At 40.5% G+C, this 24,380-nt stretch overlaps 1 protein-coding gene across 6 annotated transcripts in view; it reads left to right on the top strand.

Moving 5' to 3' along the window:
• LOC117397945 (chromaffin granule amine transporter-like) overlaps positions 1 to 24,380 on the top strand; it is a 42,896-nt gene that overhangs the window by 16,408 nt on the left and 2,108 nt on the right. For 2 of the 6 annotated variants that reach the window (XM_059008393.1, XM_059008397.1), the window contains exons 1-15: positions 1,430 to 1,501; positions 4,587 to 4,733; positions 8,165 to 8,531; positions 9,020 to 9,078; positions 9,653 to 9,736; positions 10,469 to 10,561; positions 12,369 to 12,458; positions 12,744 to 12,787; positions 12,917 to 12,977; positions 13,848 to 13,943; positions 16,812 to 16,890; positions 20,241 to 20,292; positions 20,384 to 20,447; positions 23,059 to 23,178; positions 23,708 to 23,841. In XM_059008393.1, the coding sequence (XP_058864376.1) occupies positions 4,628 to 4,733; positions 8,165 to 8,531; positions 9,020 to 9,078; positions 9,653 to 9,736; positions 10,469 to 10,561; positions 12,369 to 12,458; positions 12,744 to 12,787; positions 12,917 to 12,977; positions 13,848 to 13,943; positions 16,812 to 16,890; positions 20,241 to 20,292; positions 20,384 to 20,447; positions 23,059 to 23,178; positions 23,708 to 23,841 (1,449 nt within the window). In that variant the 5' untranslated portion in view covers positions 1,430 to 1,501; positions 4,587 to 4,627. Of the gene's footprint in view, positions 1 to 1,429; positions 1,502 to 1,660; positions 1,741 to 4,586; positions 4,734 to 8,164; positions 8,532 to 9,019; positions 9,079 to 9,652; positions 9,737 to 10,468; positions 10,562 to 12,368; positions 12,459 to 12,743; positions 12,788 to 12,916; positions 12,978 to 13,847; positions 13,944 to 16,811; positions 16,891 to 20,240; positions 20,293 to 20,383; positions 20,448 to 22,586; positions 22,703 to 23,058; positions 23,179 to 23,707; positions 23,842 to 24,380 lie in introns of those variants that run through there. The other 4 variants (XM_059008395.1, XM_059008394.1, XM_059008396.1 and 1 more) reach the window with 3 other exon arrangements.

Genomic DNA, 24,380 nt, shown 5'->3' with positions numbered 1-24,380 from the left:
GAACATAATTTCAATGTTTTATTTAACGTCATGCAATCTAAGAAACTACAAAATGATATCTCAAAATTCTACAATAGTGTTACATGTTCATGTTAAATTTCAAAATGTCACATTTTTCAGTTTTTGGAAAACTAAAGCGATGCTAATTTCAATATGTCAACGTAACATTATTAATTCTGTAGGGCGTGATGCAAAACTTGTGGCCATAGCTGTAATGCCCCCCATATAATCTACTAAATAAAAACACTGGTTTGTTTTTCAAAGTTTCAGCAAGTAGCTTATTACTAGTGTTAGAAAATATATCCTTTTACAGCCAGTTATTTAGTAAAAAAATTTGTGAACTACAGAAATAAAAAATAAAATTTAAAAAAAAAAAAGGCAAAACGTGATAACAGTATCAAGTTGGCTACAGGAAGGATGGTTATCAGGGACTGACTTGCCTGTCCTTGTATGAAATATGGGAGGGATCAAACACTTCAGGGTGCTTGGACACCTCTGTGGACAACAGTTTAATTCATGATTTTTCCTGGCAAGCACGTGTTGTCAGCACTTGGCTGTGATTGGTTAATCCACCAACGGTACCACGCTGCAGTCAGAAAAAATCGCTCTGGTTTTGATTTGAGTGGTACCGCTCAGCGACACCGCGGGATTAGTGGCGTCATCCTACACTGATGTGTCCAACACCATATGAAAGCAATGCCAGCGATACAGTCGGCAAAATGCCTCGCATGCCACACAGCGCAGTGCCTGTCTGTCCCGGGCTCTTTTAAAGTCGTAATTTCAATGTTTTGTTTTATTCTCACATTGCCCCCCTAAGTCTCTTCTGTACTGAACCGATGTGCATCATCTGTTGTGTAAAGTGTACGGAGTGGCAGTGCAGGCGCTTTTCGAAAATATATTGAAATATATTGGCATATATTGTATAACTGTAACAATTGTAAGTCGCCCTGGATAAGGGTGTCTGCTAAGAAATAAATAAAGAAAAAATAATAATAATAATAATAATAATAATAATAATAATAATAATAATAATAATAATAATAATAATAATAGATTTTGTAATATACTACATTATATTTCAATATATTTTCTTTCCATAAGGGGGCCCCGGTATAAAAATACCAATACTGTCATAACCTTAATATCACAGTATAGCCTACATGACATAAATCAAGTTATAAAATTAAGGCTTACAAAAAATGTAGTAATACTACAATTCACAATTTTTTATATATATATATATATATATATATATAGTGTGAGACAGCAGGGAGGGGGTTAAAACCTCTCTGCAGTAAAAACATGTGCGGAATGCACATTTGTCTGGGTTAATTGTTTTTCTGTTAATTGTTTTATTGTTAATTATCACCTGCACCTGGCTATGATTGTAAATTAGAGCCAGGTGCAGGGTTTATAAGGAGAACAGTCAGTCTGCTCTAGGCTGCTGAGTAGAAGGAGGCAGAAGAGGTGCTCTGTCTCCGAGTAGCCAGAGAGAGAAAAAGTAAGTGCGGTGTCAAACCTGTGTGTTGAAGTTTGTGGTTTTGGGAAGGACGGGAAAACAGCGTAGCTGTCCCGCGTTAGTCAGGGTGTTCCTGAGAGTTGAGTTAGTGCTCCAAGAGGAGTTAGGTGTTTATTTTGTGTATTTTGTTTGATTTTTGTGTTTATTAAAAATAGCGCACCAGCGCTGAAAAGATCCATTCCAGTGTTCTGGGTCGTATTTTTAAAGGGGCACGAACCCGAGTGAGTTGTGCTTTGTCACATATTTTTCTTTCTTTTTTCCTTTGCAGGGAGGTTTTAACCCCCTCCCTGCCGTCTCTCACAACCCGCTATATTACAATATATATATATATATATATATATATAACGGAAACACCAATGTAAAGTCACTTAATAGGGAGTTGGGCCACTATGGTAACCCGCTCTGTGGAGTTCTCGGCGGACCGTTTTTGATGAAACTGGCTGCTCGCCCCCAGATTGAAATTTGCAGTCAATTGATCTGCAGTTGCTTGGCTGTTTTGCCTTGCACTTCTAATTAATGCACAGCTATCACGATTCTCGGAGTTCCATGCCGACATCACCTTAGACACCGTTGCTCTTGAAACCATCAGCAAGTTGAGCTGTCTTGGGTGTTTCAGTTTCCTCCGTAAGAGAAGTTGCCGTTAGCTTGACGCCCAAACATATAGATTTGGCTATCTTCCTGTGCAATAGTCAGCCAAGTAAGATCAATTTATACCCGTGCCCAAATGACTTTGAGGACCACTGGTCCAGAGGTAACCAGAGTCAGAGGCAGATAGGTAAATTATCCTGCTTCAAGTAATTAACAGTAGCTGTATTTAAATAACATTATAAAGGTGGTGTTTTAATTAGGTGATCTACTGTTTGTGATTAGTACCAGGTGAGTGTGGTTAAATTGAATAGAGGTTGATTTGCAATTTGATTGGTTTACACAAAGCTTTTATCCATCTAGTTAGTATAATAGACAGCTAGCCTATTTGTGCGCCAGCCACAGAGCCTCTCTAACAAAGAGCCGGGAGTCTAGCTATGGGAGTCCTGCGAGGAGAGGCTGTTGGAAAAAATCCGAAACTAGCAGCGCTCTGGATACCGCAAATTACTAGATAGGTCTGTACCCTTCCCCCAGCGCTCCTGCTCCCACTACCACTGTACCTATCTGTCTTACCTGTCCTGCTATGACTGTCTCTCACATCCTTGTTATTCTGTCCTCTCACTCCCGTCCTTTGTCCTCTCTCCACCGCTGCTCCCCTAACCCCTCTGCCTCTCCCCCACCTCCCACTCTCTCCCCTCCCGCACTCTCTCTGGTGCACTCTGGAACTGTCACTCTTCTGCTAACAAAGCTGATTTCATCTGTGCCTTTGCCTCCCACCTCTCTCTTGATTCCCTTGCTCTCACTGAAACTTGGCTCTCTTCTGATAACACTAACTCCTGCTGCCCTGTCCTCTCTCTACATCCTAGGGGAGGTGGGACTGGTCTCCTCTCTCCCTCCTTACTCTTTTCTGTCCCCTCTGACCTCTTACTCTGTTAACACCTTTGAATTTCACGTGTCCAACTAACCTCTCCCTGTCAACTCCTGCTATTGTACTCCTACTGTACCGTCCCCCTGGACCTCTCATTCACTTTCTCGATGAACTTGACGATCTCCTCTCCTCCCTCCCCTCTCTGTCTACCCCAACTGTCCTGTTAGGTGATTTCAATATCCATCTCTCCAATCCCACCCACTCTGCTGGATTCCTTCCTCTCCTTCAACTTCTCTCTCTCTCCATCCCCTCCTACCCACAAAGCTGGCCGTCAACTCGACTTCACCACCTGCTGCCCCTCCACCCTCTCTGATCACTCTGCTCCTATTTCCAATCTATTATCCATTCCTCCACTGACAACCCCCGGAAACTATTCTCTACCTTCTCCTCCCTCTTCAACCCTCCCCCCCCCCTTCTCCTCCCTCCTCTGACGACTTTGCCTCTTTCTTCTCCTCTAAAATCTCTGATATCCGCAAACTCTTTAACACCTCTCCCACCCCCCAGCCCCCACCCCCTCCCACTCCAACCCCAACACCCTCTGTCTCCCCTACTAACTCACCCTCCTCCTCCTTCTCTCACCTCTCAGGCTCTGACCTCTCCTCCCTCCTCCAGGGCCACAAACCCATCACGTGCGCCCTGGACCCCCTCCCCACTCACATCTTTCAAGCTGTTGCTTCTGCTCTACTCCCCTTCATCTCCTCCCTTCTCAACACCTCTCTCCTCTCTGGCCTCTCCATCTGCCTTCAAACAAGCCACTATCACCCCCACGCTCTCTCCCTCCTCCTCGGCCAAGAACCTCGGAGTAACCCTGGACCCCTGCCTCTCCTACTCCCAGCACATCTCCACTCTAGCACGCACCTCTCGATTCTTCCTGAGCAACACACAAAGAATTCGACCCTTCCTCACCAACTACTCCACGCAACTCATCGTCTAGGCCCTGGTACTCTCCTGCCTAGAATACTGCAACACCCTCCTGGCTGGCCTCCCTGTGTCCACCAACCGTCCGCTCCAGCTCATCCAGAACTCTGCTGCTCGCCTGGTGTTCTCTCTGCCTCGCTTCTCCCATGCTACTCCACTGCTCCACTCAGTCCACTGGCTCCTGATCACCACTCGCATCCAGTTCAAGACTCGCGTACCGATTTGTTGACCAGACTGCACCCAGCTACCTCCAGACGCTCATCTCTCCCTACACCCCCACCCGACCTCTCCGCTCCGCCTGCACTAGAAGACTGGCTGTACCTCCTGTACACTCCCCTGCCTCCAGAGCCCGCTCTTTCTCCACTCTCGCCCCACAGTGGTGGAACGACCTTCCTATGGATGTCAGGACTGCCCAGTCCCTGACCACCTTCTAGTACCTCCTCAAGACACACCTCTTCAGACAACACCTGTGAAACTCAAATCTTCCCTTCTGGACAAAATAGCACTCTGCCTTTAATGCACTTTAATTTGCACTTATCTGCTCCCCATTTTACTGTATTTAATCCTGCACTTAACCCAATCTGTAGTGTTTTGTATTTCACCTGAACTCGTATCTAACTGTTCTGTTCTCCGCAGGTCTGGTAGTTGGAGAGCGCCCATCTACTGTGTCTTAAACAATGCCATGCTTCAATCCATTGCAATGGCTGAGAGAGTCAAGGACGCTGGTCTTGGTGGTGGTCTTTGTAGCCCTCTTACTGGACAACATGCTGCTCACTGTAGTGGGTAAGTAAGACCTGTAAACAATGGAAACTGAACCTTAAGTTTAAAGGTCTTTAACCCTTTGCGGTCCATTTATTAATCGCGCGTCAGGCACGCCAGGAATAATTAATTTTCACACGCGCAGTTAATTTTATACGCGCTGTTTAAAAGTATTTTTTTTCACAGTCAAACGGGTTTAAATGGCCCTGCATATCAACAAAGCACACACTAGGCATCTCCAGCCCCTCCCCAGCCTTTTGTTTGCTATAGCGTTCAGCTGTGTAAGAAATAAATAATAATAATAATAATAGTCGTACATACCGATCGATCATCTCCAGATCACTCGTTTTATCACCAAACTCCTCAATAATGCGATCAAAGTCATTATTTTATTACTATAACATCTGAAAAAAGCTCTGCAAATGTCCATGATAGTCTCAGTGCGCTGACGCACTTAGCCAGCTTGTTTATTATGGACGCCCATTATCTGATACCTGATACCATGTATGACTATTCATGAAATACGCCTTTTTTTTTTTTTTTTTTTTTTTTTTTTTTCCGACTTGTCTCGGCTCCTTTCGCTCCCACTCGGCAATTGAATGGTTTTCTCGGCTTTTTCCGGAGAAAAAACGACTAAACACCCGTTTATTGCGTTGCTATAATGATGTCGGACCCAGTCCGACAAAGGACCTGTGAGGAATAATTGCAATGTCGGACCCAGTCCGACAATGGACCGCAAAGGGTTAAAAGGGGTTGTTATTGGCATAGTATTGTTGCGATTTTTCCCTTTTTCCTGCTGGGAGAATCACTTGCTTACTAGAAAATAAATGACAGCTGTTTTTTTTGTTTTTTATTTACCCTGGTTTTTCTCCCCAATTGCGTATGCCCAATTATCATCTGTATCCTTGGCAAACCGCTCGCAGCCCCCCTGCCAACTCGGGAACCCACGGTCACGGTCGGCTGTGACATAGCCTGGATTCAAACCTGCGATCTCCAGGCTATAGGGCGCATCCTGCACTCCACGCGGAGCACTTTTACTGGATGCACCACTCGGGAGCCCCCATGATGGCTGTTTTTAAAGCTCCTCATTCAAGGACACTAATATAAACTACAGGCCTATTTCACTACATTTTCTTCATCACACACTGTACCTTTCCAGCCCTTCCAGCTTCTTTTTATTATCTATACATTACGCCCCCTTAAAAGTGTCAAGCTCAAACACCCAATCATAAACTCCTAAGAGTGCAGCCAATAACCCAAAGCAACCCCCAATAGAACTCAAATCAACTGCATTGGAGAAACAGGAAAATCCATTTCCACCTGATTCTCTCAATATAGGTATGATTCAGTTAAGTTCACCTCCAGACCAGCCTCTTTTAGACATCATGCTCCTATTCTGTCTTCTGCCCTCACAAGGACAATAAAGGAAAATAACAAGAATGAATTGCTCAACTTAAGGAATTAACAGCTTTACCAAAAGATCTTCATTGCCAAAATCACCTTTTCCAGTTTTTTATCATTTCTCTTACTTAATTACTTTTGTAAAAATGTACCCTAGCTACCATTTACAATAACAGACAGGTCACAATGATGCATGCTGTTCATACATTTCTCTCACAAGGAGGGACTACCCCTTGCTAACTGATATTAAATACAACTGTATACAAGCTATCTGAAGTTACCCGAAGCTGCTTATAATTAAGGCCACAATTTTGTCACAGAAGTCAGTGAAATTGTGAAAATCGTGAATTTGAAAAAAAGTCAGTGAAATCTTGGAAATGGGTGTAAAAACACTTTTGATTAGGTGCTTCCTTTATTTCCTTTAAAAATGCATTATGTCATGCACTGAAAATACAAATCTGCGAGTATCTGTAAATTGGTTGGTTGTGTATGCACACAGCAGTTACTCGTAGCTATGTAGGCCAGCGAATAAGATAGAAGCAAGCATGTAAATCAGTGACAGCTGAAATGCAAAAAACAAAAATGTGAGTGAGCTGTTTTCTATAAAGACAGGAGAACAAATGCATTGAGAACAGAAGTTTAACAACTTACAGAGGCTTTCCTTACAACATGCTGTTAATTTCAGAATCGTGGAAAATTCTGTTAAAGCCTGGTTCAAACAGTGGGCTAATTCTGTCCCAGTTGGATGGGATACATCAGGCACAGACAGCTAAGCTGAGCAGCTTCACTATTTGCTGTACGGTAACGGGACGCATCGTGTCGCAGCCCTTTTGACTGCGCAAAGTGGTCGCAGCTGCTGTTCATAATTTAAATACAGACTGCATTTGCGAAATTGGATACATTTACATTTAAGTAGAGGTGCTGAGTTTGTACCTCTATGCAAAAGCGATGTTGTTGGCATACATGCCAACAGTCCCTATATGGTCGGGACAGTCCCGATTTCCTAGCAAGTGTCCCGTGTCCCGAAGCATAGGAAGAAAGTCCCGATATTTGCCCATAGAAAATTTTTTATTTATTCTGCACAGTAGAGTTAGTGAAAACCACACGCTGTGCTCTTTGTGGGGCTGACACATCTGCTGATCACTAACTTATACAAAGGTAAGAATGCTTAATTGTGTCTATTTTTACTTTTTTACTGTCATGATGGTCGTGTGGTGTTGAGTTGGGGGATACAACTATTATATGATAATGAGAGTTTTTTGTGTATGACCCCTCCCATGTGTATGTTGCACCCGCACATCCATTTCACCTCAGCAGTGCCTTCTGAGTCGAAGCGTGTTACTAGCTGAAAGCATGCCAGTCAAGAGGACATACAGCTGATTGGTTATTGACAGGAAAGAAGTCAGTGAAGGGGTGGGACTATTTCACACTCCAAGTGAAATGACCAAGGAAGTACAAGCCCTACGTATAATGAATAGATGTGCATGGCATGGAAAACGTATGTAGCTATTTTGTTAGCTACAATTACTGCCTTCTTTTTTCTGCATGGTTTCCTCCAGACCAAATCATACCTGCTAAAACCTCTCTCACTCACCAGACATTGCCCCACCGACTGATTGCATTTCTGCTCGTACAAATATGTCACAAAATTAGTTATGTAATGGAAAGCAGGATTTAGATCGCTTAGGTCAACTGAACAGACCCACATTATTATTATTATTGTTATTATTATTTATTTCTTAGCAGACGCCCTTATCCAGGGCGACTTACAATTGTTACAAGATATCACATTATACATTATTTCACATTATACAGATATCACATTATTTTTACATACAATTACCCATTTAAACAGTTGGTTTTTTTTTACTGGAGCAATCTAGGTAAAGTACCTTGCTCAAGGGTACAACAGCAGTGTCCCCCACTGGGGATTGAACCCACAACCCTCCGGTCAAGAGTCCAGAGCCCTAACCACTACTCCACACTGCTGCCCTACATTAGTCTTGAAACTAATTCTGACTGTGCTGTACTAAAATCTTTCTTATTTCTTTCAGTGCCTATAATCCCCAGTTTCCTGTACGCCACCGAGCTCAAGAGTGTGAACGATTCTTTAACCCACAACACAACCTCAGCTCCTGGGCAGGCTGGTTACGAAGCCGCTACTTTCTCCTCTGTCATCTCATACTATGACAACACAACAATCATCCTCACAGACGACACTGTCAACAGCACCAGCAGGGACTTTAGCAGGACTGTCAATGGCTCTCTGCTGACAGAAGAGGGCTCAGCGGTCAGAGACAGAGACTGCGTAAAAAACAATGACATCCTCATGGAGGAGAATGTCCGGGTCGGGCTCCTGTTCGCCTCCAAAGCTTTAATGCAGCTTGTTATGAATCCATTTGTTGGACCTCTTACTAACAGGTAAAACACGTTCAAATGAGAGGTTTAATGTACTGTAATCCTTTGCTGTTAGCATGTGAGAGATCAATGTAAAGAGTAAGCTGCTTCAGATGTCATTTTAATATACTTTAATGTCATTTTTATATGTCCCTGTGTTATGATGTTTGCAATCATTCTGAGTTATTAACATTTGTTTTCTAAATCTGTCATCACCTGGCTCTGAGATTGCTTTGAGCTTGTCTGGAGAATCCTAAATGCCGGGACTGAACAGCCTTTCTCATTCCATTGTAATCATGTGACAATGTGACCTTTCAGTTCTACCTACTTTCTATGTGTATGCTTGCAGAGTTGAAAAGTCACATTGTCAATTGATTTCAGTGGAGCAAAGAAGGCTGGTTATTTACGATTCTCTGACTTCTAATCAAGAGGAGGAATGCATTAGTATTAGTAAAGTATGAAATATACCCCATTTAATATAGCTGTAAAATGTATATCGTTTTTTCCTTTAGGATTGGATACCACATTCCGATGTTTGCTGGCTTTGTGGTCATGTTCCTATCGACAATAAGTAAGCAGAGAATTAGTTAATATTTATCAAATTTGATCTAATTCAAATAAGTTTACTTTTATTTGCTCTTGCTATGTACATTTTAACGTTTGGATAATTCTAAATTATGAATACCCCTAGGTGGTACTTCCGTAGGTTTGGTCTTTCATAACGGTTTGACTTAACTACAACTAGGAGTAGAACCACTAATTAGTCAAATACCGGTAGTTGTGGTAAAAATAGTCAAATAGGTTGACTACTTGCCACTTTTAAAAAATAATATGTAGTTGATCATATGTGGTGGCTCTATTTGTGAACAAACTGTTTTGTATTTTAAAACTGATTGGAATTTTTGCAAAACTATATTAATATTCTAAAATGCAATTTACATGATCATGGATTGCAACCGCATGCTTCACAATGACTTCACAGTGACGTGATTACTCCACTACAAGTTTCTGAGGTTGATATAAAATAATAAAAGCTTAATCTCTACAAAATAAGTGTTGTTAGTACAGTATTGTTATCCTACAGACAGTATTCGTCCGATGCGTGCCATAGCTCTCTGATCTCATACTTCCTCCTTGATTTGCAGTGTTTGCTTTCTCTGAAACCTACATCTTGCTGTTCTTGGCACGAATGCTTCAAGGAATCGGCTCGTCCTTCTCATCTGTTGCAGGTGAACTGAACCTTGAACTGACAGGCCAGAGGTGAAAAGAAGCTCATCCATCATTGCCAAGCACAGTCCGCTCCGCACAGCCTGTCTTATTAGTCAATTTGCTGTTAAACTGGCGGGTTACGGGTGGAGCTGTGTGGGTTGTCGATGGTCTGTGCTGGCAGTTTGACTCGGATCAGGTTAAAGCCAAACTGAATTGATATTAGTCAGCTCCATAGCCGCCTATAGCATATATTCTTTAACATAATATCATAGTCATCCACAGTTTCAAATTAGGTAGAACCTATAAGCAGACAAACATTTCAGCCTAATACATATATGCAAACTATTATTTTGATTTTTTTCTTAGAATCTGACATTCTCATCACAAAACAAACAGAAACAAAAGAGCTTTAGTTCAGCAAGGAAAGCTTGTGTTTCTGGGTAGCTAGCTGTGTGAAACTCAAAATCGGGCACCAGGCAGATTAAACGATTAGTGAATGTTTAATTGAGGTTTGCAAAATAAAAGCTATAAAAGACAATCCGTAATCAGTTCATCAATTGATTGATTGATCTCTATTTAGAGATGACAGGTGATAAATGATGGATCCATTGTGCAATGACCTTAATAGAGAACAATTATATTTCACGTCAAATTGAAAGAATTGAAAGAAAGGGTGGATACAGTGGTATAAAAATTCTCAAAGTGTACGTCTTCAGTGTTACTCTGCTTATCTCCTCTGCCCTCTCTTGCAGGTCTTGGCATGCTGGCCAGTGTTTACACGGATGACAATGAAAGAGGGACGGCCATGGGGATTGCTCTGGGAGGACTGGCTCTGGGTGTGCTCTGTAAGAAACCCTGCTCCAGTCATTACTCCACAACACGACTGCTAAAGAGGCTTGTAGGAGGGTGGAGATGCGGGCCTAGTAGTCAGGCTGTGTGTCAGAGAGTACTCCATACAAATACGCAATTAAAGCTCTTGTGAGCACTTTGATTAAAAAATGTAAAGAAAAACAAAAGCCTAGCTCACACTGGAGCACTAACAGAAGCCCCTAGCCATTCTCACAGGCAGAATAACAAGTGTTTGGCAGCAGTTCCCAGCAGCCACACCCTCTCCTGCTTGTCCAAAAAATGACCAGCTGGCTTCTATAACCAGCTGCTTTTATAGCATGTGGCAGATGTAATTACTCATCAATGAAACGATCAACGTGGCCACCTGTGTCTTAACAGGATGCCTATATTGGGCTTCCTGCTCCCTAGTTTCCTATATAATTTTCATCCTGTCACAGGGGGATTCACTCAAACAGTACAGCGCTGTTTCATGACCGATATTGTTTCCCTGCTTTGTAGTGCTGTTCCATCTGACTTCCAGACAGAGTGCTGAACTCGCCACAAACAAAAAAAGCACTGTGTTGATACGCTTTTCCATCCATCCATTATCTGTAACCGCTTAATCCTATAGAGGGTCACGGTGAGCTGAAGCCTAACCTGGCAGACACAGGGCGCAAGGCAGGACAACACCCTGGACGGGACGTCAGTCCATCACAGGGCAACTAAGGGGCAATTTAGAGAGGCCAATCCACCTAGCCAGCATGTGTTTGGACTGTGGGAGGAAAGTGGAGTACTCAGAGAAAACCCACACGAACATGGGGAGAACTTGCAAAAAGGCCAGAATCGAACCCAGGACCCTGGAGCTGTGAGGCAGCAGTGCTAACCACATGCTGCCCTTGATATGTTCTTAAATTGAATGTCACCATAGAAAAGCAATAAGACTGGATTTATTGTGTTTTGTTAAAAAAAAGTCTACTGGGATATCAAATGCCCACGTTATTACTTTTACAAATAGTTACAGACATTTTTAGGAGTTATAGCAAACACAATAAAAATCCTTACATTTGAATAATTAATGAATATGCAGTTTTAATTTACTTTTTGTCTACCATTTCCCTCCTAGAGCAGACTGAAAAATACCATATGATAAGATTCTAATAAAAAAAATATGCCAGTACAATGAATTTGGAACCCAGGTACAAATAAAGTACCACAGCACTTCTGTAAGAGACTACAAGTATGCTATTGGCATGTCAAGCTATGAAAACCATGACCACTGTGTACCTGCGGCTGACATGGCCGCGTGGTGTGCAGGGTGAGTCACACAGTCAAGAGGGGCGCAGGTTTCTGGCTGTGCAAAGTTACCTTCCTTTGCTGGGGATTGGAGCGTTGCATTGGCTCTGGTGCTTCTGCAGGTTAGGGCACAATTAGCAGACCGCTGACCTTCAGTTCCCGTGAGCTGCTGCGGGGAACTGCTCTGTGGAGGAAGCGTAATTGAACTTTGGGGTAAAATGATTTGACAAATAATATTTAAAAAAATATAGTATCTGCACTTGTGCTACCATTTCCCTTCAGCGTAGGACCACTGTGGGCAGTCAGATCAGTAAAGCACCCTGACAAGACGTTTCAGTGTCATGACCATTCCTCGATGGTTTCTCCCTCTAACTCCTTCATCCACATGTAAAACTGTTCCTCATGAAAAAGAAATAACCTGGAAAGCACCTGCACCTGCCCATTATTGTGACTGAAATTGACACGCGACATTGAGAAAAATCCCATTGCGTAATAGTGTGTGTTTGTTTGTTTTTCTTGATGTTTTTTCAGTTGGAGCCCCCTTTGGAAGTGTGATGTACGAATTTGTTGGGAAGAAAGCTCCCTTCCTGGTTCTGGCCTGCTTAGCGCTGATGGATGGAGGTAAAGATGGTTAATACATTTCTAAGGGTTATACTTGCTGTCAGCAATGTTTTCTGAAGCATGCCCCAGAAAAATATCACCAGATCAGACATTGCAGTTCTTCCTGTATCTGAATTTAAACCTGCCTTCAAAAAAATATTTAAAAAGTGGACCCCTGAGCTGACCCTGTCTGTCTCACTCTATGTGGTGGAAAAGATAACGTTGTATGAAATTCATTAAAAACAAAATAATAATTCCGCGTTGAATCAGAAATGTATTGACAGCATTTTGTTGTTTTCAATATAGCATTGCAGCTTTCTATACTTCAGCCTTCGAAGGTTTCTCCCGAGGTGAGCAATTCTGCTATTTTATATAATGTTGTATGCTCTATCATGTACAATAATATTAACCCCTGATTAGTAATTCATTCATGCATGTTCTGTCTAAACAAATGTTTTTCATTCATTTTTTTTTTTCAGTCTGCACAGGGCCCGTCTTTATTAACCCTGTTACGGGATCCGTATATTCTCATTACTGCAGGTAATACTTTCTTCAGCACATCCTTGTGAAAAATATAATGTTGATTATCAAATGTATTAAGCGATAACCGAGTCTACCGAGCCGATAAAAGTAAAGGTCGGAGAGTATTGTCTCACGTAAGGTCCTGGATTTTAATTTGAAAAAATCCATTCATGTGCTGCTTCTGTCAGAACTAATCGGTCTTTCTGCAGAAAGCTGCTGTACGATGCTGTGAATGGAGCCTTTGTGATGTTTCTGTATAGCACAAGATACACGAGTTTGGAATCCTAGTGAAAATAAATAAGTCATTCTTGCTCATTAGGAGAGCAAAAGAGAGGTCATATGATATCTGTAACTAGAGGAGGCAACGAGACAGTCAACTCCCTCACCAGTATAACATTCTCAACTTTGTCTTTGATTTTATCCACTCATAAGACTAGTATCTCTTTGTACACTAATCTAAATAATAGTCTAAATATGCTGCATGTACTATATCTGTGTAAAATAATATTTAATATGTTAATACATTGCAAAATGTTGTATCCTACATATAGTATAAGTGAATACGACGTGGTTAGGGCATCTCTTTTTGTTATAAGAGATGTCATCTCATGCAGTTTTGGGCAAGATGATCTGGCTATTCAAACTGTGCAGAGTTTTCTGTTATAACACACAGCGAATGAACTTCATATTAATGAAAAACATGATTATCATGAACCGTGTTAACTGTAGGACTGTGCTGTGTGTCCAATGCACAGGATGGCATCTATACACACAGATGTACTTTTGACAAACTCTTAACCTTCATGGGTTGATTTGAAGAGATTTTTAATATTCTATGCAAACTTTCTCTTTGACTCTAAATCCTTGAAATCGACTGTTTTTCTGCAGGGTCCATATGCTTTGCCAACATGGGGGTTGCAATGTTGGAACCAACACTACCAATATGGATGATGCAGACCATGTGCTCTCCAAACTGGCAGCTCGGTATGTTTTTGTATTTAGTCTAGAGAATGATGTGTATGGGCAGTCTCTGTGAGTAAGCCTGAGCACAGTGGAATTTCTGTAATGAAGCCTGTGCAACAATGACTTGGTGTGTGCTCAGTTAACTGCCCCTGAAACATTGAGTTTGCCAGCTATTTCCAGTGCAATTTTTTATAAACACAATGTGAGGGGGGTTACAGCTGCATTGTTTAAACCACTTCAGTGCAGATATTCAACTTTTATATTTTGAGAAGCAGCCCCTGTGGATGAGAAAGGACAACCGTTATGATCCTGGTAAATTATGACATAACCAGGAACATCAGTAGAGAATTATTCAAAACACACAATAGGATATTAAGCAGATAAGAAATTCCAAAAATGTAGCTGCTGTGAAGTATCCCTTTATCAACACTCAAGTTTCAGTGTCAAGTTTCAGCCAATCAGAGTGCAGATAGCTATTCATTTATTACACTTCAACAGCACAATGTAAATATAACCTGAACCCTGCAGATATACAGCAGTCCCGATGATACCGACATCACACTTGAATTAGGCACAATGCTGGGCTTTGTTCAATTCAAACACAGCACAGAGATGGAACCATAAACCTTTACATCCAGCGTTGGATAAAGGAATTGAGCTGCATGACCTGCTTACCGAGGGAATTAGGGATGAGGTATCACTTTACAGGAAATATCTCTGATTACTGTGTATTGACATAGTAGTTACTTAGTAAATACATGTGTACTTACACATAATTACAATGTTATTATGCATAGTTAGTGTCCTTAATGTGTACATCTTTTTTTCACGATATATACAGTACTGTGCAAAAGTTTTAGGCAGGTGTGAAAAAATGCTGTAAAGTAAGAATGCTTTCAAAAAGACATGTTAATAGATTATATTTATCAATTAACTAAATGCAAAGTGAGTAAACAGAAGAAAAATCTAAATCAAATCCATATTTGGTGTGACCACCCTTTGCCTTCAAAACAGCATCAATTCTTCTAGGTACACTTGCACAAAGTCAGGGATTTTGTAGGCATATAGTCAGGTGTATGATTAAACAATTATACCAAACAGGTGCTAATGATCATCAACTCAATATGTAGGTTGAAACACAAACATTAGCTGAAACAGAAACAGCTGTGTAGGAGGAATAAAACTGGGTGAGGAACAGCCAAACTCAGCTAACAAGGTGAGGTTGCTGAAGACAGTTTACTGTCAAAAGTCATACACCATGGCAAGACTGAGCACAGCAACAAGACACAAGGTAGTTCTACTGCATCAGCAAGGTCTCTCCCAGGCAGAAATTTCAAGGCAGACCGGGGTTTCCAGATGTGCTGTCCAAGCTCTTTTGAAGAAGCACAAAGAAACGGGCAACGTTGAGGACCGTAGACGCAGTGGTCGGCCAAGGAAACTTACTGCAGCAGATGAAAGACACATCATGCTTACTTCCCTTCGCAATCGGAAGATGTCCAGCAGTGCCATCAGCTCAGAATTGGCAGAAAACAGTGGGACCCTGGTACACCCATCTACTGTCCGGAGAAGTCTGGTCAGAAGTGGCCTTCATGGAAGACTTGCGGCCAAAAAGCCATACCTCCGACGTGGAAACAAGGCCAAGCGACTCAACTATGCACAAAAACACAGGAACTGGGGTGCAGAAAAATGGCAGCAGGTGCTCTGGACTGATGAGTCAAAATTTGAAATATTTGGCTGTAGCAGAAGGCAGTTTGTTCGCCGAAGGGCTGGAGAGCGGTACACAAATGAGTGTCTGCAGGCAACAGTGAAGCATGGTGGAGGTTCCTTGCAAGTTTGGGGCTGCATTTCTGCAAATGGAGTTGGGGATTTGGTCAGAATTAATGGTCTCCTCAATGCTGAGAAGTACAGGCAGATACTTATCCATCATGCAATACCATCAGGGAGGCATCTGATTGGCCCCAAATTTATTCTGCAGCATGACAACGACCCCAAACATACAGCGAAAGTCATTAAGAACTATCTTCAGCGTAAAGAAGAACAAGGAGTCCTGGAAGTGATGGTATGGCCCCCACAGAGCCCTGATCTCAACATCATTGAGTCTGTCTGGGATTACATGAAGAGAGAGAAGCAACTGAGGCTGCCTAAATCCACAGAAGAACTGTGGTTAGTTCTCCAAGATGTTTGGGCCAACCTACCTGCCGAGTTCCTTCAAAAACTGTGTGCAAGTGTACCTAGAAGAATTGATGCTGTTTTGAAGGCAAAGGGTGGTCACACCAAATATTGATTTGATGTAGATTTTTCTTCTGTTCACTCACTTTGCATTTTGTTAATTGATAAATATAAACTATTAACATGTCTATTTTTGAAAGCATTCTTACTTTATAGCATTTTCACACCTGCCTAAAACTTTTGCACAGTACTGTATAAGTACACAATTGTGTAAGAAAATGGTTCAGGTGAGGGTTAAGGGGGGTTAGTGTTAGGGTTATATCACTTTAGGCTTGCTACGACTCAGCAATCTTAAATGTTAAGCAGATGACATCATTCCATTGCCTTCCGCACTGAACAATAACGATTAGGTAATTTTAATGGCACTCAAAATACAGAGTGAAGTGTTGTGTAAAGTGTTTAAATGAGGTAGTCCTTATCTGTACCCAACAGGCTGACTGATATGAACGTATTGGTCACAGAGCGACGAATATATCATGGGATATACTGTTAGTACAGTGTACCATTAAAGTATTACTGAAAAAGTAAGTTTAAATCTGTGTCCGCTATAGAGTTTAAATTAAGTTTAAAATGAGCGACTATTGAATCATTATGTTTAACAGGTTCGGGAATGTGATATATTGTGTTTTGATCTTGATAATTTACCATTTTATTCCTTAGGTATTGCTTTTCTCCCAGCGAGTATATCGTACCTCATTGGCACAAACCTGTTTGCTATACTTGCTAACAAAATGGGAAGGTAAGTACAGAGCACTTAATGTTTGAGAGCTGTATACAGGAATTGTTAAATGATCATTAAAGAAATTAAAATATAGTGCACAAATAGCAAAGTGTTAAGAAACGGTACATTCACATACAGACAGTGGTGTAGTGCTATATTTAGAGGTATATGTGAGGGGTCGCTATTAACTACCCCCCCCCCCCCTCCCACACACAAACACACACACACACTCGCAACCCTACCACGCAGTCTGCAGTCCCTGTTTCCCCATACACTCAACACAACCACTGTTTATCACTAGTAGTTACGGTATTTGACAGGGCTAACAAGTGTACCAATTGATTACAAATTCAAACAATCAGGTATTGAGGAACTATTGTAAAGCAACTGCCTAACAGCTATTTATATTAAAGATAAATAATACACAAATACTGTACATATTTTCTCAACCAGTTTCATACACTAATACACACATGATTAAAACACCGTCATTATTATTATTAATTCTATGCATAACACTCCCCCTTCTCGTATATTGAATGATTTGGTCCAGAATCAGCTCGTCTCACTGTCCTATTGCAGCCGCTTAAGAGCGAATGAGACTGAGGTTTTGAAACAGAAGTGCATCAGTTTGCAAAAAAAATGTGTAAGGCCACAGGTACCCTTTGTTTGTTTGTTGCGATTGAGTTTTATATTTTAAGTAAATGTTTAGCTTATTTTATCTACTTGATTTCTGATATATGGGTCTAAAAATAAGAACTGTAACAATTATTACATCTAATTGTAAAACGCTGACACCTCAGCACAGTGTTGATACAAGTTCCCTTCACCTCTCTTACATTATTCACACCTGTTGTTCCAGACCAGAGGCACACTTTATCTCTCAAGGGTTTCTTATGGTTATTGTATTCTTTGCTTAATTGTATGGGTTATACACATTGATCTCTCCATATATTAAAAGGAGCAAAACCGTTCAATATTCTACAAGTGAAGTACAGAAGCGGTGCTCTCCCTGCACAAGAGAAGTGGGGGGCCGTGCTCCCCCCCGACCCCCCAGCAGTACACCCCTGCATACAGAGCACCAGACATACATGATTTATTCATATTTGTTTTTAAGTGGCGACTATTTGACCCATTTGACTATTTTTACCTCAACTGGTGGACTTTCCAATTACTAGTTGCACTACTAAAAGGCATGTCAAATGCAGACAGGCTAAAATAATTGAATCTATTCAGTCTTGAACAAAGAAGACTACACGGCGCTCTGATTCAAGCATTAAAAATTCTAAAACCTGAAAAAAGAAACAAGGACCAGGGGTCAGAAATGGAGACTAGATAAAGGGGCATTCAGAAAAGAAAATAGGAGGCACTTTTTTACACAGAGAATTGTGGGGGTCTGGAACCAACTCCCCAGTAATGTTGTTGAAGCTGACACCCTGGGATCCTTCAAGAAGCTGCTTGATGAGATTCTGGGATCAATAAGCTACTAACAACCAAACGAGCAAGATGGGCTGCCTCTTGTTTGTAACCTTTCTTACGTTCTTATGTACTCCTAGTGTTTTTGATTTTCTCATTCCAGAAAGGCTTTAGAAACTGTGGCCTTTCAAGTCTGCTGGCTCCTCCTGCACTATAGTATATAATGTAGTGTAGCGTTTTCTCCATAATAATCTGAAAGCTCCAGTCAATACCTTTTAGTATTTATGGGTGAATGGCTTACAGTTTTGTTTTATTGGATTTGTTTTACTTTCCTTATGCCTTTGTATGATGTGTACAGTCATTCAGAGTGGTTGTGGTAGTGTGTTGTATCCATTATTTAATTTATAATTATTTTCTTTGAACCAGAATTAACTTTGTATTATCTATTCCTGTAATTGATGTTACAGGTTTATGAATGGGCTAATAAAAGGCTGCTTGGCTGGAAACTTTGGTAGTGCTTAAGAAATCTCTGCTTAACAGGTGTTAACCTGTGAATGTTAAAACTCTCTTTAACCGACAAGATACATTTCAAGCTGTCTAAGTCAGGCATCTCCAACCCTGGTCCTGGAGGGCTGGTGTCCCTCCTGGTTTTTGTTCTAACGTTATACTAAATTAATTGGACCAATTAAGCTTCTAATAAGCACTAATTGGTCAAATTAAGTAATTTATGGTACAGTTTGAACAAAAACCAGGAGGGACAGCGGCCCTCCAGGACCAGGATCAGGGACCCCTGGTGTAAGTGATCCAGACAAAAATATAACCGTAAACACATTATAAACATGTCTTGACACACGAACATTTGTTTGGTTTATAATATCATTAATATCCTCTGCAGCGATCATTAGTTCTCAATAAATGACCTTTGGCCACATTTTCAAAGTGTTTACTCCAGTCTACGTAATGCAATTTAAGTTCTCTTAAGCACTCTCAAGGTGTTTTTCTTTATCCTCTTGTAACATTTACATGATTTTTTTTCCCCATTTTAAAAAAATAATGGTTAATTAAAGACTGGAGGAAATGCTTTGAAAATATGGCCCCTTGTCTTCTGTTAAGTGCCATTGCCTTTGTATTGGGGCACTCAAAATGCAGTTAATTATGTTTAGGGCTTCTGATTTCCGGTTTTAACTGATAAAACCTGATAAAACACCCCCCGATACAAAAAAAATGAAATCGATGGATAGACAATAAACACCAGAAATGGTTAATCAATTCACGTTGACTTTACCCTTTTACCATTAAAAAAAAATAAAACATACTACAAAAATAATAATAAATACATTTCCTACAGCTGCTGGGCAATGTCCCGCCTTCCTGACTTGGATCTATCATTGATTCGTTCTGAACACTTTAAACCCACCCCAACTCTTGAGTGACAGCACATTCCTACATTTCTATTGGAGACTCCGCCTGCGAGATTTAAAACGAGATTACAATCAGGATGGCGGCTTGTTAGCGGGATTTAAAGCTGTATTACAGTTAAAATACAGGGGATTTAAAACAGAATTGTGGCGAAATGTACAAAAATGCCTACACACAAAAACCCCAGAAGAATGTGCCCGTGACCATAGGGATTTCGTTAAGACAGTAAAGGAAAGAAGGTACAACTTAAGTGAGCAAGTACTATCAAGTTACTACTATACATATTTTGAAAGAAAAAAAAGCTCAAGTATTTTGGAAAATAACCGAAAACACTAATTTCATACAGTATATCAAAAACGAAAGCCCAAAAAAAAAAGTTTACATAAAATTCGAAAATAGCTAAAAATACCACCGAAAAATACAATTACTAAAACCCGAAAAACAGAAGCCCTCATTATGTTGCAGGTAATTGCCACTGCGTTTAATATTTATGCTTAAGTATGATAAATATAATGATGTCAGTTGTTTTGCAGGTGGCTCTGCTCCATGATTGGCATGTTGATTGTGGGTGTTAGTCTCATCTGTGTAAGTCCCCTGAGCTCTTCTATTAGCAATTTGGTTTCTATTTCATAATTTCCACTGAACATTTACTTAGACTTTTTAAATGTTATTACAGGTCCCCTTAGCAAAAGATATCTACGGACTCATTGGTCCAAATGGGGGTCTTGGTTTTGCAATCGGTAAGTATAGTGAAGATATGTTTAATGCATTACTATTTTGTACGCCCTATGATTCTACTTGCAATATGTTAGATATAGTGTGATTTAATAGCGACGGTGCTTCTACAACAATTAGGTTAAATGCGTAAAAAGCAAGGCTTTGAAAAATTAGCAAAAAGTGCTATCAAGAAAACAAATGCATCAGTTAAATGAACACTGGATGCATTCTCCAAGCTTCAGTTGTCATTTGAATTGTTTTTTACATTTTCTTTTCTATTTGATGTGGTTTTCAATCATTGCGAGTTGTTCTGGGATCTGTTGCTACCCAGTATTGAATAGTTATCTGGCTTAGAGCTGATTTTGAGGTAGTGCCTACAAAGGTACCACGAAATATTCCTGTCAGGACAACTGAGGAAGTCAGCACCTCCGGTCACTTTTTTTTTTAAGTAACAAATAATGCTTATTCACTGCCAAACATGAACTACTTTAGATGTGTAATGGCTGCAGTATAGGATACTGACCTTAGGTTTAGGGTTTCGGTGTCGGGAGAGGCTTATTCATTGTTTTATTAACAATAATATGATGGCCAATCAGAGTGCTGTGTCCTGACAGGAATATTTGGTGGTACCTTTGTAAGGACAGCGATTGTGAGCTGCTTTCTTCTTTCCATTCAAATGATGTGACAACAGGACCTTTGAACTATGCCAGCCCCGCCTACACTCTCATATATAGTTGAAAAGTCACATGATTCAAATGGAATGAGGAAGGCTGTTCAAACCAGACAAGCTCAAGCATCTCAAAACCAGGTGAAGGCAGAATAGAGAAGAAATAAGCTAAATTCAAAACACTCTTTTTTGTGTTTAATCTGTTTAAGACAACACAAATTGTGTTGCACATACAGTGAGGTCTGCTAACCCAAGTGATGCTGTCCATAATCAGACACACTCTGTGCTGATCGTAACATGTACTTTTTAAAGAGTAGTGATCACTTTAAATTATTATTTGTTTATTTAGCAGACGCCTTTATCAAGGTGACTTACAGAGACTAGGGTGTGTGAACTTTGCATCAGCTGCAGAGTCACTTACAATTATGTCTCACCCAAAAGACGGAGCACAAGGAGGTTAAGTGACTTGCTTAGGGTCACACAATAAGTCAGTGGCTGAGGGGGGATTTGAACTGGGGGGCCTCCTGGTTTACAAGCCCTTTTCTTTAACCACTGGACCACACAGCCTCCTATCCTCCTAAATAAATTAAACTCATTAGTCCTAGAACTGTACAGGATACATGAACACATTTAAAGGTCTGTGCAAATGGTGTTTAATATAATGTAGTAGCGGAACAGCCACAAACAATTAGCTTTAAATAGACTGAAATTAACATCTATTGAATTAACCAGCATCTGGAAGTTATGAAGGGTAGATTGATTTACAAAGGACTATTTCTTATCTCAAGCACATTAACTAGTATTGATGGATTTCCATGCACCAAGAAGCTCTTTCAGCCATTTTGTACTGATAGCAATAGAAAGTAGTGATTGCATTCTTTGTTTTTCTAGTTATTATTTTTCTATGATTCAACTTGAGTAATCAAAGTGTTGTATACTGTGTTTACACCTGCCACTTTTAGGACGGCTTAAAGTACATGATACAAATAAAATAAATCCAGTACATTTTACCTAATATATATTGCCATAATTCCATAGGTCTCAGATTTTCCTACATGAAAAACGCATACATTATGGTAAAGGTGAATTCTTTTTTTTAGCTGTTTGAAAAGAATGTTTATCTAATGCTCCTTGCAGATATTTCAGCGCTGTATGTCCGGTCACCATTGACAATAGGAAAAGCAGTGAATGGTACTCAAATGTGAACCAGTTATTTTATAAAAAAAAAAATTTGTTCAGGAAGTTGTCTAAAAAAGTGAAACATTATGAATTGTTTGTTCTACAAGGACTGACAGAAGCAACTCAACAGGAAGTGTAAAATGGGAACGAATGCAAGAGACGCTGTTTACAAATGCCTTTTTCATCCTTTTTCATCTAAGAAAATGTGATATCTACAAAGTGACTGCAATCATTTTTTTGTTAGCTATATGTACTTGAATTCTTTTTGGTAGTGTGATTAAAAAGTGATAAAGACTAGTTCTATTGCCTCTGTTAGATCATGGTGATGTGGCAAGACTACCTCCCTGCTGCACAGAAGTAGCAATGGTTCTCATTGCAATCGAGGAATACAGCCACGGCCAAATGTTTTGCATCACCTAGAATTTTAGGATTGAGGAGTAATAAAATAAAAAAAAAACTATATGAACATAATTTAGATCTTTTATTTAACATTGTATAATCAAAGAAACTACAAAATAATATAAAAGCCTATCAGAAGTACAGTATGTCATATGCCACATTTTTCAATTTGTCAGTTTTTCATTAAGTATATGGAAAACTACAAAGCGGTGTGTAATTCAGTATGTTAACGTAACATTATTCAGCAGGTTTCATTCAACTTCATGAAGCAAGTTAATTCGCTAATTCTATAGGGGGATGCAAAACGTTTGGTCATAGCTGTGGGTTCCATTGGTCGGTATAGGGTTTCAGTAAGAGTTCTGTTCATTGACTTGTTCGATTTTCTACAGGTATGGTGGACTCCTCAATGATGCCCATTATGGGATATCTGGTGGACCTTCGCCATGCGTCTGTGTATGGGAGTGTCTATGCCATTGCGGATGTTGCCTTTTGCCTCGGATTTGCAATTGGTAAGTAATGTACAGTCATCAAACAGCATCCAGGACTGCCGGCCATGCGCTTCCATTCACCTTGTCGTTTTCAAAGAAGCGCATGCTATAACAAACATGTATTCTCATTTAAAACAAGGTTCATAAGAAATAAGAAAACTGAAACAGCAGGCATGGAAATCTGGGTCAACCCTCAAATGGCAGTGCAGGTTTAACTAATCTCAGGCTAACTACTGCACACAAAGAGGTCTATTTTAATGGGTGTAATACTGATGCCACTTAGCTCTTCCTAAGGACAAATGATTTACCTAAGGTAAAAGCAGAAGAAACTGTAGGTATTTGTATATTGCTTTGGCAAGGGTTGTTGTGCCTCCCTGTCTGGGCTGTGTGTGAACAGCACCCGTCATACCTACACTTACAGTTCCTGATTAGTACACCAAAGAAGGCACCAGCTGAGACTTTGTGACTTTATTAGTAAGTGTAAACCTATTGCTTAAATGTAATATTAATACACACTCCCAATAAATATTTATTTTCTCTTGTCTTTCAGGTCCTTCCACTGGTGGAGCGATTGTTAGAGCCATAGGGTTTCCAAGCCTCATGGTAATAATTGGGGTTATTAATATATTGTACGCACCCTTGTGCTGCTTCTTAAGGAACCCAACAGCAAGAGAAGAAAAAATGGTGAGTAAATTAAGCAGTAAAATATCAGAGGTGCTACTGACACTCATCATAGCTGCTGAAATCATTGCATCAGTCTTCTGTCATGCATTTACTTTTTCTATTTACATTGAAATAGCACAAATGCCATAAACTATCTGGTAATTAAATTTTATAAAAGATGACGTCCAGGTTAAAGAAAGCTCTCTTTGCAGGTCTTACTTTCAAGTAGTTTAGCACCTCCTTGGTCATTTCACCTGGAGGGAAAAATTGTCTCTACCCATCACCCTCTCTGCTTTTCCTCATGACTGACCACAAAGCCTGCTGAGTAGACTAATAGAGCGGTATTGTGGCTCACCTAGAAAGGTTATGTGGCTCATGAGATTTGGAGCTTGCTGGTTCAAATCCAGGTTGTACTAAGTTGCCGATCTTGGCTGGGGACCTGTGGAGTTGGCCTTTAAGCTCCGTGTGGGGTTGGTTTGACTTGCCATCTGGGCAGCCACTGTGGTTTCAGGGTTTAGCTTGGCAGGAGAAAAGAGGCTACTGAAAAGGCAATGGGAACA

This window comes from Acipenser ruthenus, chromosome 37, assembly GCF_902713425.1.
Source record: "Acipenser ruthenus chromosome 37, fAciRut3.2 maternal haplotype, whole genome shotgun sequence".
Lineage (NCBI taxonomy): Eukaryota > Metazoa > Chordata > Actinopteri > Acipenseriformes > Acipenseridae > Acipenser > Acipenser ruthenus.
Note: the sequence above shows the minus strand (reverse complement) of the source record. Positions and strands in the feature narration are given on the sequence as shown.